The sequence below is a fragment of the Pseudophryne corroboree genome, chromosome 5 (genome assembly GCF_028390025.1).
Source record: "Pseudophryne corroboree isolate aPseCor3 chromosome 5, aPseCor3.hap2, whole genome shotgun sequence".
Lineage (NCBI taxonomy): Eukaryota > Metazoa > Chordata > Amphibia > Anura > Myobatrachidae > Pseudophryne > Pseudophryne corroboree.
Window position 1 is genome coordinate 560366311 of NC_086448.1, and position 16510 is coordinate 560382820.

General features: G+C 44.1%; 1 protein-coding gene across 2 annotated transcripts in view; it reads right to left on the reverse strand.

Moving 5' to 3' along the window:
• The window catches only part of ALDH5A1 (aldehyde dehydrogenase 5 family member A1), a 46677-nt gene that overhangs the window by 8551 nt on the left and 21616 nt on the right, over positions 1 to 16510 (reverse strand). Inside the window, exons 9-10 of one of the 2 annotated variants that reach the window (XM_063923269.1) lie at positions 12039 to 12097; positions 8297 to 10720 (exon numbers count right to left, since the gene is read on the reverse strand). In XM_063923269.1, coding sequence (XP_063779339.1) covers positions 10515 to 10720; positions 12039 to 12097 — 265 coding nt within the window. In that variant the 3' untranslated portion in view covers positions 8297 to 10514. Of the gene's footprint in view, positions 1 to 8296; positions 10721 to 12038; positions 12098 to 16510 lie in introns of those variants that run through there. The other variant, XM_063923270.1, reaches the window with a different exon arrangement.

Below are 16510 nucleotides of genomic sequence, written 5' to 3' on the forward strand. Positions count from 1 at the left end.
GCGAGAGGTCCCTAGTGTGGAACGGAGAAACACCTTGTGGAGTACCATGCCGGGTGGTGACATTGCCGTCTGGTCAAGAGTGGAGTCGAAGGGGTTGAAATAGGACCCCTTGCGTGGAGCGGAGAACGGCCTGGTCTAGTATCTACTCTTGTACTTGGGGTTGACCCTGGCACAGAGTGGGTATGAAGCTTGGTCTGGCTGGAGGTCGGGAGCAGCCTGAAGCCCGAGGTGTTCTGTGCCCCTGGAACTGGAAGGGAAAATGCACTGGGGATTCGATACACCATGCACTTAAGGCAATTTAGCACGGATAGACCACTAAAAAGGAGCGCTTGATTATTTTAAATAATGTGTTGAACGCACATACCTGTAAAAAAATTTTTTTGATTAGTAACAATGTTTAAGCCCTTTTTTTTAAAAGGTGGTGAAACGGAGATAATTGTTAGTATTCATATCACAATTGAAATTATGCTGAACAGTCCTTTATCACGGGTAACTCTCTCCCTGCTATCCCTATTAGTACCTCTCGCGGCTCGATGTTAACAGCATCAGCGTGCACCGCGGATGTAGCTGGTCCCGTCTCTCCCGTTGTAGCGGCCGCTCTGGCTTTGTGTTTCTCGTGCGGCGTTCTTGCTTGGGAGCGTGTCAGTGTTAGCATACACTGATAGAATGTCCACCTTTATGCACCATAAAGTATCCAACACGTTTCGGGTTCCAAAACCCTTTAACCTGGTGTATGCTGACACGCTCCCAAGCAAGAACGCCGCACGAGAAACACAAAGCCGGAGCGGCCGCTACAACGGGAGAGACGGGACCAGCTACATCCGCGGTGCACGCTGATGCTGTTAACATCGAGCCACGAGAGGTACTAATAGGGATATAAGGGAGAGAGTTACCCGTGATAAAGGACTGTTCAGCATAATTTCAATTGTCATATGAATACTAACAATTATCTCCGTTTCACCACCTTTTCAAAAAAGGGCTTAAACATTGTTACTAATCAAAAAAATTTTTTTACAGGTATGTGCGTTCAACACATTATTTAAAATAATCAAGCGCTCCTTTTTAGTGTTCTATTATTGTTTTATTTATGGAGCTGCTAACATAAACACAAGCGCGGTAATTATCTTATTATCTAGAAACTACTTTAGCACGGAGCACTTCTACCCTTCCGTCTGCACCCACTTTCCTTTGCTCTGGTCTTTTGGCTAGGGCAAGGATAATTTTTATTTCCCCCCGACCTACTGGCTGGGGTTTTATTTATTTATTCATGTGTGCTGCACTTTTTTTGCACTACACTGCACTTATTTTGTGTTTTTTTTTGAGTGTGTGTCACGTTTTTGTTGCGGTTTAGGTGAGACTCTTATGGGCCACCCTCTCCCCTAGTTGTAGAGGCCCTCTCCTTTTGGGGAGGGCTGGAGACTGTTTCATTCCCAAGGGGGAAGCTTTGGCCAACCGTGGGGATACTCGAGGGTTCCTCAGCGCTTTTTCCCTCAGTAGGCCTTTTGGCTCTGAGGGTCTGGGGAGTACCGGGGCCCTTCTCCGTTTGGAGAGGGTCCAAGTACCTACACCCCCAACACGTTTTTTTGCACAGACCACTGGGTGATGAAGCCACGCAAAAAAAATAAGATTTTACTCACCGGTAAATCTATTTCTCGTAGTCCGTAGTGGATGCTGGGAACTCCGTAAGGACCATGGGAATAGACGGGCTCCGCAGGAGACTGGGCACTCTAAGAAAGAATTAGATCTACTGGTGTGCACTGGCTCCTCCCTCTATGCCCCTCCTCCAGACCTCAGTTAGGGAAACTGTGCCCGGAAGAGCTGACACAATAAGGAAAGGATTTGGAATCCCGGGTAAGACTCATACCAGCCACACCAATCACACCGTACAACTCGTGATACTATACCCAGTTAACAGTATGAATAACAACTGAGCCTCACGAACAGATGGCTCATAACAATAACCCTTTAGTTAGGCAATAACTATATACAAGTATTGCAGACAAACCACACTTGGGATGGGCGCCCAGCATCCACTACGGACTACGAGAAATAGATTTACCGGTGAGTAAAATCTTATTTTCTCTGACGTCCTAGTGGATGCTGAAAACTCCGTAAGGACCATGGGGATTATACCAAAGCTCCCAAATGGGCGGGAGAGTGCGGATGACTCTGCAGCACCGAATAAGCAAACTCAAGGTCCTCCTCAGCCAGGGTATCAAACTTGTAGAATTTTGCAAACGTGTTTGATCCCGACCAGGTAGCAGCTCGGCAAAGCTGTAAAGCCGAGACCCCTCGGGCAGCCGCCCAAGAAGAGCCCGCCTTCCTCGTGGAATGGGCTTTGACAGATTTAGGATGCGGCAGTCCAGCCGCAGAATGTGCAAGTTGAATCGTGGAGCAGATCCAGCGAGCAATAGTCTGCTTAGAAGCAGGAGCACCCAACTTGTTGGGTGCATGCAGGATAAACAGCGAGTCAGTCTTTCAGACTCTAGCCGTCCTGGAAACATAGATTTTCAGGGCCCGGACTACGTCCAGCAACTTGGAAGCCTCCAAGTCCTGAGTAGCCGCCGGCACCACAATAGGTTGGTTCAAGTGAAATGCTGATACCACCTTAGGGAGAAATTGGGGACGCGTCCTCAATTCTGCTCTGTCCATATGGAAGATCAGATAGGGGCTTTTACAGGACAAAGCCGCCAATTCTGACACCCGCCTAGCCGAAGCCAAGGCCAAAAGCATGACCACTTTCCACGTGAGATATTTTAATTCCACGGTCTGAAGTGGCTCAAACCAATGTGATTTTAGGAAATCCAACACCACGTTGAGATCCCAAGGTGGCACTGGGGGCACAAAAGGGGGCTGAATATGCAGCACTCCCTTAACAAACGTCTGAACTTCAGGCAGTGAAGCCAGTTCTTTTTGAAAGAAAATAGACAGGGCCGATATCTGGACTTTAATGGATCCCAATTTTAGGCCCATAGTCACTCCTGACTGTAGGAAGTGCAGAAATCGACCCAGCTGAAATTCTTCTGTGGGGGCCTTCATAGCCTTACACCAAGCAACATATTTTCGCCATATGCGGTGATAATGCTTTGCTGTCACCTCTTTCCTAGCCTTTATCAGCGTAGGAATGACTTCAACCGGAATGCCCTTTTCCATCAGGATCCGGCGTTCAACCGCCATGCCGTCAAACGCAGCCACGGTAAGTCTTGGAACAGACAGGGCCCCTGCTGTAACAGGTCCTGTCTGAGAGGCAGAGGCCAAGGGTCCTCTGAGATCATTTCTTGTAGTTCCGGGTACCAAGTCCTTCTTGGCCAATCCGGAACGATGAGTATAGTTCTTACTCCTCTTTTTCTTATTATCCTCAGCACCTTTGGTATGAGAGGAAGAGGAGGGAACACATAAACCGACTGGTACACCCACGGTGTCACTAGAGCGTCCACAGCTATCGCCTGAGGGTCCCTTGACCTGGCGCAATATCTTTTTAGCTTTTTGTTTAGGCGGGACGCCATCATGTCCACCTGTGGCCGTTCCCAACGGTTTACAATCAGTTGGAAGACTTCTGGATGAAGTCCCCACTCTCCCGGGTGGAGGTCGTGCCTGCTGAGGAAGTCTGCTTCCCAGTTGTCCACTCCCGGAATGAACACTGCTGACAGTGCTATCACGTGATTTTCCGCCCATCGGAGAATCCTTGTGGCTTCTGCCATCGCCATCCTGCTTCTTGTGCCGCCCTGTCGGTTTACATGGGTGACCGCCGTGATGTTGTCTGACTGAATCAGCACCGGCTGGTTTTGAAGCAGGGGTCTTGCCTGACTTAGGGCATTGTAAATGGCCCTTAGTTCCAGAATATTTATGTGTAGGGAAGTCTCCTGACTCGACCATTGTCCTTGGAAGTTTCTTCCCTGCGTGACTGCCCCCCAACCTCGGAGGCTTGCATCCGTGGTTACCAGGACCCAGTCCTGTATGCCGAATCTGCGGCCCTCTAGAAGATGAGCACTCTGCAGCCACCACAGCAGAGACACCCTGGCCCTCGGGGACAGGGTGATCAGCCGATGCATCTGAAGATGCGATCCGGACCACTTGTCTAACAGATCCCACTGAAAGATCCTTGCATGGAACCTGCCGAATGGAATTGCCTCGTAAGAAGCTACCATCTTTCCCAGGACTCGCGTGCAGTGATGCACCGACACCTGTTTTGGTTTCAGGAGGTCTCTGACCAGAGATGACAACTCCTTGGCCTTCTCCTCCGGGAGAAACACCTTCTTCTGTTCTGTGTCCAGAATCATACCCAGGAACAGCAGACGCGTCGTAGGAACCAGCTGCGACTTTGGAATATTCAGAATCCAGCCGTGCTGTTGTAGCACTTCCTGAGATAGTGCTACTCCGACCAACAACTGCTCCCTGGACCTCGCCTTTATAAGGAGATCGTCCAAGTATGGGATAATGAGAACTCCCTTCTTTCGAAGGAGTATCATCATTTCGGCCATTACCTTGGTAAATACCCTCGGTGCCGTGGACAGACCAAACGGCAACGTCTGGAATTGGTAATGGCAGTCTTGTACCACAAACCGGAGGTACACCTGGTGAGGTGGGTAAATAGGGACATGCAGGTACGCATCCTTGATGTCCAGTGATACCATGTAATCCCCTTTTTCCAGGCTTGCAATAACCGCCCTGAGCGATTCCATTTTGAACTTGAACCTTCTTATATAAGTGTTCAAGGATTTTAAATTTAGAATGGGTCTCACCGAACCGTCTGGTTTCGGTACCACAAACATTGTGGAATAGTAACCCCGTCCCTGTTGAAGGAGGGGAACTTTTATTATCACCTGCTGGAGGAACAGCTTGTGAATTGCTGCCAGCACCACCTCCCTGTCCGGGGGAGTAGCTGGCAAGGCTGATTTGAGGTAACGGCGAGGGGGAGACGTCTCGAATTCCAGCTTGTATCCCTGAGATACCACGTGTAGAACCCAGGGATCCACCTGTGAGCGAACCCACCGGTCGCTGAAGTTCCGGAGACGGGCCCCCACCGCACCTGGCTCCACCAGTGGAGCCCCAGCGTCATGCGGTGGATTTAGTGGAAGCAGGGGAGGATTTCTGTTTTTGGGAACTGGCTGTATGGTGCAGCTTTTTCCCTCTACCCCTGCCTCTGGGCAGAAAGTACGCGCCTTTAACCCGCTTGCCTTTCTGGGGCCGAAAGGACTATACCTGATAATACGGTGCTTTCTTTGGCTGTGAGGGAACCTGGGGTAAAAATCTCGACTTCCCAGCTGTCGCTGTGGAAACGAGGTCCGAGAGACCATCCCCAAACAATTCCTCACCCGTGTAAGGCAAAACCTCCATGTGCCTTTTAGAATCCGCATCACCTGTCCACTGCCAAGTCCATAATACTCTCCTGGCAGAAATGGACATTGCATTTATTCTAGATGCCAGCCGGCAAATATTCCTCTGTGCATCTCTCATGTATAAGACTACGTCTTTAATATGCTCTATGGTTAGCAATATAGTGTCCCTGTCAAGGGAATCAATATTATCAGACAGGGAATCAGACCACGCTGCTGCAGCACTGCACATCCATGCTGAAGCAATAGCAGGTCTCAGTATAGTACCTGAGTCTGTATATACAGACTTCAGGATAGCCTCCTGCTTTCTATCCGCAGGCTCCTTTAAGGCGGCCGTATCCTGAGACGGTAGTGCCACCTTTTTTGATAAGCGTGTGAGCGCTTTATCCACCCTCGGGGATGTCTCCCAACGTACCCTGTCCTCTGGCGGGAAAGGGTACGCCATTAGTAACGTTTTTAGAAATCACTAAATTTTTATCGGGGGAAGCCCACGCTTCTTCACACACTTCATTTAACTCATCTGAAGGGGGAAAAAAACACTGGTTGCTTTTTCTCTCCAAACATAATACCCTTTTTAGTGGTACCTGGGTTAATGTCAGAAATGTGCAACACATTTTTCATTGCCGTAATCATGCAACGGATAGCCTTAGTGGAATGTACATTAGTCTCGCCGTCGTCGACACTGGAGTCAGACTCCGTGTCGACATCTGTGTCTGCCATCTGAGGTAGCGGGCGTTTTTGAGCCCCTGATGGCCTTTGAGACGCCTGGGCAGGCACTGGCTGAGCCGGCTGTCCCAAAGCTGTTATGTCATCAAACCTTTTATGTAAGGAGTTGACACTGTCGGTTAATACCTTCCACATATCCATCCACTCTGGTGTCGACCCCGCAGTGGGTGACATCACATTTATCGCACCTGCTCCACCTCCACATAAGCCTCCTCATCAAACATGTCGACACAGCCGTACCGACACACCGCACACACACAGGGAATGCTCTGACTGAGGACAGGACCCCACCAAGTCCTTTGGGGAGACAGAGAGAGAGTATGCCAGCACACACCACAGCGCTATATAACACAGGGATTTACACTACACAAAGTGATTTTCCCTATAGCAGCTATAATACACAGTATTGCGCCTAAATTTAGTGCCCCCCCTCTCTTTTTTTACCCTATTGAGCCTGGAAACTGCAGGGAGAGCCTGGGGAGCTGTCTTCCAGCGGAACTGTGAAGAGAAAATGGCGCCAGTGTGCTGAGGGAGATAGCCCCGCCCCTTTCACGGCGGACTTCTCCCGCTCTTTTATTAATATTATGGCAGGGGATTTTTATACATATATAGTTTATTAGACTATATTATGTGTTTTTTGCCATTTTTAAAGGTAATCTAATTGCAGCCCAGGGCGCCCCACACCCCCCCCCCCCAGCGCCCTGCACCCATCAGTGACCGGAGTATGTGGTGTGCATGGGGAGCAATGGCGCAGAGCTGCAGTGCTGTGCGCTACCTTAATGAAGACCGGAGTCTTCAGCCGCCGATTTTCTCCTCGGAATCTTCCGTCTTCTGGCTCTGCAAGGGGGACGGCGGCGCGGCTCCGGGACCGGACGACCGAGGCTGGGCCTGTGTTCGATCCCTCTGGAGCTAATGGTGTCCAGTAGCCTAGAAGCCCAAGCTAGCTGCAAGCAGGTAGGTTCGCTTCTCTCCCCTAAGTCCCTCGTAGCAGTGAGTCTGTTGCCAGCAGATCTCACTGAAAATAAAAAACCTAACAAATACTTTCTTTACTAAGAGCTCAGGAGAGCCCCTAGTGTGCAACCAGCTCGAGCCGGGCACAGATTCTAACTGAGGTCTGGAGGAGGGGCATAGAGGGAGGAGCCAGTGCACACCAGTAGATCTAATTCTTTCTTAGAGTGCCCAGTCTCCTGCTGAGCCCGTCTATTCCCATGGTCCTTACGGAGTTCCCAGCATCCACTAGGACGTCAGAGAAATAAAACAATCTGTGTGTTGTGTCCTTATTCAGTTGTCCTATAAATGTATCTCTGTATTAGGCAGTAAGTCTTCAAAAATTAATGTTGCAGATGTGTTCACTTGTAACATTTTCTAAGAATATCTCTATATACCGCAACAGAATATAGATACTGCAGGCATTTGATACATTCTTTAATCTGTAGATTAAAGAATGTCTAGAGTCCCCTGCCTAGAATCCCCTCACACAATATGTTAGTATAGTTAGGTGTTTGGTATATATTTTATATCAGCTGTGTAGTAATTAAACCACCTTTTCACTATTGATATGCACACCGCTAGCTCTGAACTGAGCCTAGCGCGTGTGCGCTCAGGCACCGTGACTCACGGCCTCTCTCCGTCTGGTGGCTTCTATACAATTAGCCGCTGGCGGCAATGGAGATGGAGGAGAACTGCGCCTACAGTTGGGGATGGTTAATATACGGACATTTCGCTAGATCATGCAATTACACAACACATTCGACACATGAATAGAACACTGATCGGGAAACAGCCCACGGCCGTTCCACCATAGGCTTCCTCAGGGCTCTGTAGGCGCAGTTCCCCACCGTCTCCACTGTGGGAACAAAACGTCATTAACAATGAATATGTGGCTATTGTAACACCAATACTAAATAGTGACACTGTATGGATTAAACCGTTGATATTTGGATAATAGCAGTGCACAGTCATAATAAAACGAAGATTCAAATACATTCATCCTGCCCAATTATACTCAGAGTGTGTATGGAAACAGCAGAACACTGCAGACGGATGAAAGAATGTATCAAATGCCTGCAGTATCTATACTCTGTTGCGGTATATTGAGATATTCTTAGAAAATGTTACAAGTGAACACACATCTGCAACATTAAGGTGGTAAGAATATCACATTGAAGACTTGCTGCCCAATATAGAGATACATTTATAGGACAACTGAATAAGGACACAAAAAGACACACAGATTCTATATCAATAAAGCCATTTATTGTGAATAATTATATATTTGAATAAATATTGATCGGAGTCTCGTAGTTTTTAATATCACACTTTATTTTTCTAATCGCATTATATTTTAATATTTCACCAATCCCTATAATGATTTTAATGTATATCAAATAAAGATTAGTTATTTTAACAAGCATTGTGGTTCCAGTGCATTCGAGAAAAACGCTTTTCTTCTTATTATTTTTATTTATATGTAACTGTGGGTCTAGGACCTGTAAGCATTAGGATAGCACCTGCTGATAAGAATTTATATCGGTGACGGATGATCAAATTACATTACCAAAATTGAAGCAGAAAGAGTCACTGAATATTTAAATATATAAAAAAAAAAAGCTTTCTAAAGACTGGTGTGGGATTTACTTAACTCTGTGGAAATTCTCTATATATGCCTAATTCAAACAGCCATGGCACGCTGGTGGTGAAAGCATGTATATAGCTAGATACTGTACATGGCTTGGCATGAATGAGTAATTATTCTTATAAGACTTTACATATATTCATTTAGTTATTTTGTAACAAGTTTTCTGCAACGTTCACAGCATTAAAATGTATTTCAGTTACAATTTGATGTGCTATAAAATCTCTGGTTCCCATCTAAAATAGAATTTTGCTCCTTTTTATTACGTAATAATTACGTAATAAGAAAAAGAGATATGGCACTACTGTAACTATATAGACATGCGAAGATTATAAAAAAAATGCAAGACACAACTATAGATTTGGCACTATACAGTTAAAAAAAAAAAAAATTATGAATAACGGCACCTATGTGTCTATATCACGTTGTGATTAATTATCAATCACCATATTTTATATTCCTTCCACTTTAATGGCCCTAAAACTACTCAAACCATCTCAGATTGCCAAATACAGTACTTGCACATGTCTTCGAGTAGAAAAGTAATACGCAAAAGAGAGGAAAAAGTGCATAGCACAGGAACTCCGCCAGGTGTATTACGCCATATGAAGCAAAAAGGGCAGGTACAAGAGGACACGTCTATACATTAATACAATGTTTGCATTTAGACCAAAAAAACATTTACATTTTGTGCTTACATTCCTATGTTCAGGAAGAGAAAATGCCATATGGATAGAAATCATATCTACATAAAACATTAATTTTGCTTATCTTGAAGAAACAAAATCTAACACAAATATAAAGCTCAATATTGGTCTCCCATATAGTAAATGACAATTTCACAACTGATTAGAAAAAAAAAAAAATCTGGCATACAGATGTGTCCACATACATCTCACCTCAATACGCCATGCACCGTGAGATGCCTGGCATGAGTGAGATGCCAGATCCGTGCAACTTCAGGTGTCATTTTTTTTTTTGCCACAAATTATTCTTAATTGCATCACTATGCAAATAAGACGCACAGACAGACTCTGCTGATTAAAATTATATCCAGCACACTGTGGCTGTATCTGCATAAGAAATGCTACATTAATTTCAGAAAACCCCCCAAAAAGGAACAAAAAGACGCCCGGCGTTAGTAAATGCACTCACAACTAGAAGGGCTGTTTAACGTGACTGAAGTAATGATGAGAGAGGACACATCTCTATCTGAACCTCTTCTCATCGTCATAGCTCCATTAATGCCAGGATGATTTATTATCCATACATGGACACTTCTGCTGTACTCGGGAGTAGATCACTATACAACAAGTCCATCATGAAAACCACGGAACAAATCCGTTTGTGCTCTGCCAACTGTAGCATAGGAAACCACTGTGGGAGAGAGGCTCCCAGTCAGTCAGCTTCAGAGGTAATGAGCATTAACAGACTTGCAAACAATATCCAAATCCAATTTTGTGCCACAAGTAGGAAAAGGAGAAGCATGTCTAGGAAAACATTAGACTGCTGTTCAAAATCAATTAACATACATAAAACTGTGGAGATCCAATCCCTTTCACAAGAGCATTGAATTTAAATTCAGTTTTCTTAACGCTCATTCAGCAAAATTCCTATGGTTCACAAATACAGAAAACATTACAACTAATTAGGTTGCAATGGAGTCAGAGGGCAATCTCTACCCACACAAACTGACAGGTAACCGATTCATGAGTCAAATCATACATACCTCCATTACATATTCAATGTATCTATCCATCCATCCCACTGACTACTGGTACAACAATGTATATTATATTTATACACTAATGCACATATTATAGGCCCCCAAAGCAAACATATTTAACTTCTAAATATTCATCAATGCCGTATTTTGATCCTTCTCGTCCGAGGCCAGACTGCTTCACTCCACCAAACGGACACTCAACAGATGACAGCAAGCCTTCATTAACCCCCACCATTCCAACTTCTAGGCGTTCAGCCACTCTCCAGATTTGCGCTGGATCTTGGGAGTAAAAGTAACCTGCACCCAGATTTAAAAAAAAACAAACAAACAAACAAACAAACAAACAGTTAAATGGCATCCAGAGTATAAAACACTTGTCCATTAGCAGAGAACACTGCTTTGAATGCATACAGTAGGTATCAATGGAACAGCTACATGAAATAAATTGTATATTACATAAACACAGAGACTTGAAAGTACTGAGCCTAGGTATTCACATTTTGTTGCCATGGTTTCCAAATACAAACCACCCAACATGACCCATTCCCGCTTAATTTAGGATTGCAGTCACATATGTCGAGCTAGTTAATAATAAGAAAGGTGCTTCAACACAGGTGATGGCAACCATAGATTAAGTGGGAAGGCCAGGAATACAGCATTTTGTCCCTCCTGAAATGGGTATGCAAATATGTATCAATGTATGGCAGTGTGTTTGACACTGATCCACAAAGCATTCAGTACTATGTCAAATCAAAATAAATATTCCAAAACTTCCTACAAATAAAACACAGACACCAGAAAGTGGAGGGTGTACCCCTTGTAATTATGGGCTCAAACCTGCAGAGGTGCAGAATGTTACCTCTCACTTCGCTACAACTCTGTAACAAATTAGTGGTTCTATTTTTTTTTTTGAACTCTTCTTTTGAAAATAAAAAAAGACACAAAGATTTGAAGAAAACAGGTTAGAGTGGAGCAGCAGCAGCAGCTACTGTGAGGCCATTGGTGGCACTGTTCCAGCTGGAAGAATCTGCCTCTGTGACAGATAGTACTGTGTAGGGGGCAACAGTCTCAAAGGTTTTCCACAGAGGGCCTTTATGGAACAGCTCTGACTAACACTATGTAGTACACTCAAGTGGCTGCCTCATCTGGCACCTTCATGGACAAGAAGAATGATCCTTGGAACTTATGTCCCATAAAGGTCTGCCTTATCTCTGTATTATGTTCAAGGTTTCTGTATTTCATGCAAATCTAAAGCTGTGTATAATGACCATGATTACTTTTGGAAAAAGCATTACAGAAAAAAAAAAATTATATTTCAGATAAATCCGCTTGTAAGCCTTTATCAAAAAAATCTCAGACTGTAGGAGGAAACTGGGGAACCAAGGGAGAATATATAAACTCCACACAAATGACAATGCACTACACTCAGCTAATAATATTTCATAAATTACATTTGTTGTTCTATATAGATGCTCCCCCCCCCCATCCGGACAATCACATGTACATACTGCGGCCAGAACATAATAAATAGTAGGACTCATTTTCTCTGCCTCGTTCAAAGACCATAGACTACTTTCATAACTTAAATATGAATATTTAGTAGCCCTGTATGTACCTGCTAAGCCCACATTGGCTGAGTTTGCAATCGCCAAAGCTTCATCTTCAGTGTCAAACCTGGCATATAGAAAACACACAATATCAACACCAGTCAGCATTTAATATTTATTTTGAAATATGAGTATACCAGATTGCATAAGGCAGTGCTTCACAGATTGTAATTTTACAGTGGCACACAGACATACATATGGCTAAAAGGGAAGATTTAAGATTATTTATAAATAAATCACTATTAGGATATAGAAAGAATAGGAGTATTAAACACATGGATATTAAAACTTCGCATTCACATCACATCCACTATTAGAAAAAGATCTGAGATCAAACTTCCTTCCAATGTTAGTTAAGCATATCCATGGTATTACAAGTGTTAGACAACGTACAAAAGGTGTTCGTAGTAGAAATATTTGGTAACATTGGTTTGGGCTTAAATCCATTGGACACAACTGTTGAAAGAAGTGTTCAATCCTATATAATAAAAGGCTAACTGCTCCTCACCTCTGTTATGTGCACCGGTGGCTACTGGAGGCCGCCACACAGACCAAATGAAAATTATGATGCAGGGAGATGTTACAGCCTGCTGCTAATTACGTAAAAACACTGATCTGACTGTTTCACACTTGCTGAATATGGAGAGAGAGAGAGAGAGGTCCCTGGCTGTTGTGTATGGGCAATGACACCTGCTGCTGTCAACATTGACAGCTGCAGGTGTCAGAACGGTCAGTACAACTTACCGTTCATACATTGCCTGCCACATCGGCATGCTATTTTTTAGATGGCAGTGTCGATAATGACAGGGGCGCATAGCGCCCATGTCACTGAGCACGCAACGCTGCTGTGATACATGGGGAAGAAGCGGTATCAGCGCAAATAACGTGCGCTGATACCAGGTCTACCCTATGTCGACTGTTCTTACATTTAACCTGAGTTTGAGAACCACTAGGCTAGTAAGTTTTTCCTTTCAGTTTGGCATTGGCCCTGCTTAACCACCCAATACAGGAGTTTCTCTTTGTAAGTAGGCCCCAGATATTTTTGATTGAGCAAGATGTGAAATGTTCATTATACATAAGTAGAAGTGTAATAGCAAGGATCAGTATGATAAAGCTAAATATTTATCTTATATAAAACCCTTTATGAGGTCTAAGAACACTGTACGCTATTTACGTATGGAGTACCGTAAGGGTACGCTCGTTGCGTAACGATCGCTTAGTCGTGGTCGAGACGCTCAAGCGTTACGTTCGCTCACGGCCGAGAGATCACAGGCAGGCACGCTATTGGCTGCCGGCTAACGTAATGATTCGCTATAGCGTAGCGGACGCTCGGGACCACGAGGAGATCACCAGCGGCGCTGACGCTCACAATGTTAAACCTTTAAATCTAAACCAAAAACAATGTAATATGCTGTAAAACCTTAGTGTAGAGATAGGGTGTAGATGCAACACAGTGTAACCTTATTAACTTAAAAGCTGTTTGAGCGTCACCGACGTTCTGTGAATACTTAACACTATAAGAAATACACAGATACCGTGCTTAGGGTCCAACGCCTAATATATATATTATGAATGTTATACTTGCAAAAGAATTAATACAATACAAGTCATACACTACAATATAACAGACTACCTAACCAGATAACTACACAGGAAATACAATACAATACTATTACGTTTAAGAGAGTACGAGAGAAAGAGAAGAAGAGAGAGAGAGAGAGATATGGCCCATAACATCAAGAAAGACAATATGATTGCGGAGAAAACTTACGAACAAAGGAAACGATCGCATGCGCCTCTGGACATCCAGCTCCCGATTTTCAGCAATGATAACCGTTGAAGAGTGAGAGCTGGATGTGATCGGCTTGTCTATTTATGCCCCACACACAATACAATTCAATGGTCCCTACAATCTCATTGTTCATTGGACACAGGAATTCCTCCTCGCATTATAACAAAAGGTCATAGGTTGATTCATACAGGTGGGCTGTGACTATTTCCAACAGCTCAGGTGGGAGGGAAACTGGGTTTCCCGCCGCATGGATAAGTGCAAATACAGTAAATGTTCATAAACTTCTTATGTCCATAACTATTCGCACGAGCGATTAATCCGCTTCAAACCAACACCGGAATATTGCTAATTAAATACTCTTCCGATGGGTACTAAACACCACTGTATTACTCCTGTCTGACCCTTCGTATCAAACAAAGGGGGATTTCTCTGTTCATGAACATTCTATATTAACCAAACTTTCAGAATCTATCAAAGGGACCTATGATCTACAAAATACATTATATAGTGGAAATATGTAACGAAAAAGAGTCGCACGCTACGAACACATGAACTCTACCGTAAATGCACATACCGCGCGCCCGCGGGTGCCCGCAACAGCGAGTATGCGCACGCACGGGAGAGCGCACGCATGCGCAGCGCAGACCTGTGTGAGGTGCAAATATGGCAGTGTGCATAGAGATATTTTTCTGACTTTGACAGTCCACCCTTTGGCAGTCAACAATAACTGCCACTTCCTAAAACATTTCAAAAAGAGAAAAATATATGTCAGGGGTTAATACATTTACATGGTTGGGAAGGGGAGGAGAGGAGAAGGTAGGAAAAGGGTATGACCTAGTGTGATAGCAGAAGCATGTGTGTATGAATCCGTGCTTGGGGGTCATGTATCATCGTGCCGTACGTGTTTTAAATCAAGCTTCGAGGTATTGCGAAGTATACATTTGAATTCCTTCTTATCCCGTGGTACGGGTCTGTGGATGGGCTGTCAAACTTTACCGAGCTCTTTTCGGATTTTGAACAAAATGGGGAGCACATTTTAGTTGATGATACATGAATGGGGGAATATGTGATTGCTGATATCTGTGCCTGTATTCCTTATACTATGTGTGTAATTACCTGAAGGTTGTAGAGATGAAGAAAAGACATAATTACGGTAAATGCAGTGGTATTCTATGTCAGGTAAATGAACATTTGTCGGTTGAAGTCTTGTTTGGTGTCTGTTGAATGCAGTCTTCTTTGTGCTTTTGCCCATAAGGTGCGAGCAAAAGCTTTGTCAATGTCCATAGATTTACAAAAGTGTTGGGCTAGCGTAATTTTAAAATTTCTAGGGAAACTGGGGATCTATGGCAAAGTTCATCAAAAATCTGCGTATCAGGTTGTCAAAACTTCTTCTTTAATCCATCTGTTGTCTGTATATCGGCTCAAATTCCTCGTCCAAGTGGGTCTTTTTACCTTGGAGAAAACGGAAAAACAGGTGAAAGAAACGGACCGTAGAAATCGCATTTTCATCACATCATTGTTTCTACATTTGGGTCATAAATCAAATCCATTGGAATTACAGTTTCCTCACTCCTTAAACTCATCACCCTGGTACTTCGTTTGCACTTCGTTAAAGCCTGACCGCATCTAAATATCAAGCCAATCGTTATGATAACACCTAAGATACATAGGAGAAACTTCCCAACATCCATTATGACTCCTTGAGCCCATTCTCCTAAACCGGAGAACCAATTTCGCGGGTTCAACCATGACACCCAACCAGTCAGCTCATTACTCACAGCAGCAAGGGTGAGATTGTGTCTCCTGCGAAATTCCCACTTCAGTTGGAGAATATCGTCCATCTTTTGGTCTATGACCTCGACCGGGTCCTCGGTACTATTTGTAATATATGTGCAACATTTCACGCCGTACTGCGTTGCCAGTGTGACACAATATCCACCTGTTACTGCCGTGAGATAATTGAGAATCATTCTATGCTGAACCAGTTCTGTTTTATAAGCTTGAAGTTCTCTTCCAGTATACCTAAACGTGTCATCATACATTTCTGTGATATTGTCTAACAAATTTGCGAGCGCAGATATGTATTTATAATTCAACACTCCTCTGGCGGTGCGAGTGAAATCTAACGCGATTAGAACCTGAATCCCGGTGGATTCATGGATCATGTCAGAGGCCGGATGCTCTGTTCTTTCTATCAGGTGCCGTTTAACTACGTGCTCGTAATGGGTGTGAGTATAAGGAGCTTGGGCAACACGGTGTATATCCTTCATTTTGGCATGTGATACAGTCATTACTTCAGGCAGTACTTTTCCAATATAACACAATCCTTCAGAGTTTGGGGCAAGCCACTTATACGCCTTCCTCCCGCATATGAAATATGCATCATCGGGGAGAACATATGGGACGGAGTAGGACATAACCATATTACACATCTTCCATGTGAAATCTCCTAACCCTAATTCTCCCATCTGTCTAGTACACGTATCAGTTTGTACGATATGTGCACAGTATCCTGGTGATACCTCTCCAACTCTCGTAATCCTATTTCCTAGGGTATACCTATATCGGAAAGATTTTCCTCTACTGGCTATGTGGCGTACAAGCTCTGTATCTGTCGGCATTCTATCTGCTCTATATGAAAAGGTCATGGTTTGGTTACTCCATGACACTTCCCAATTTCCCGGCTTT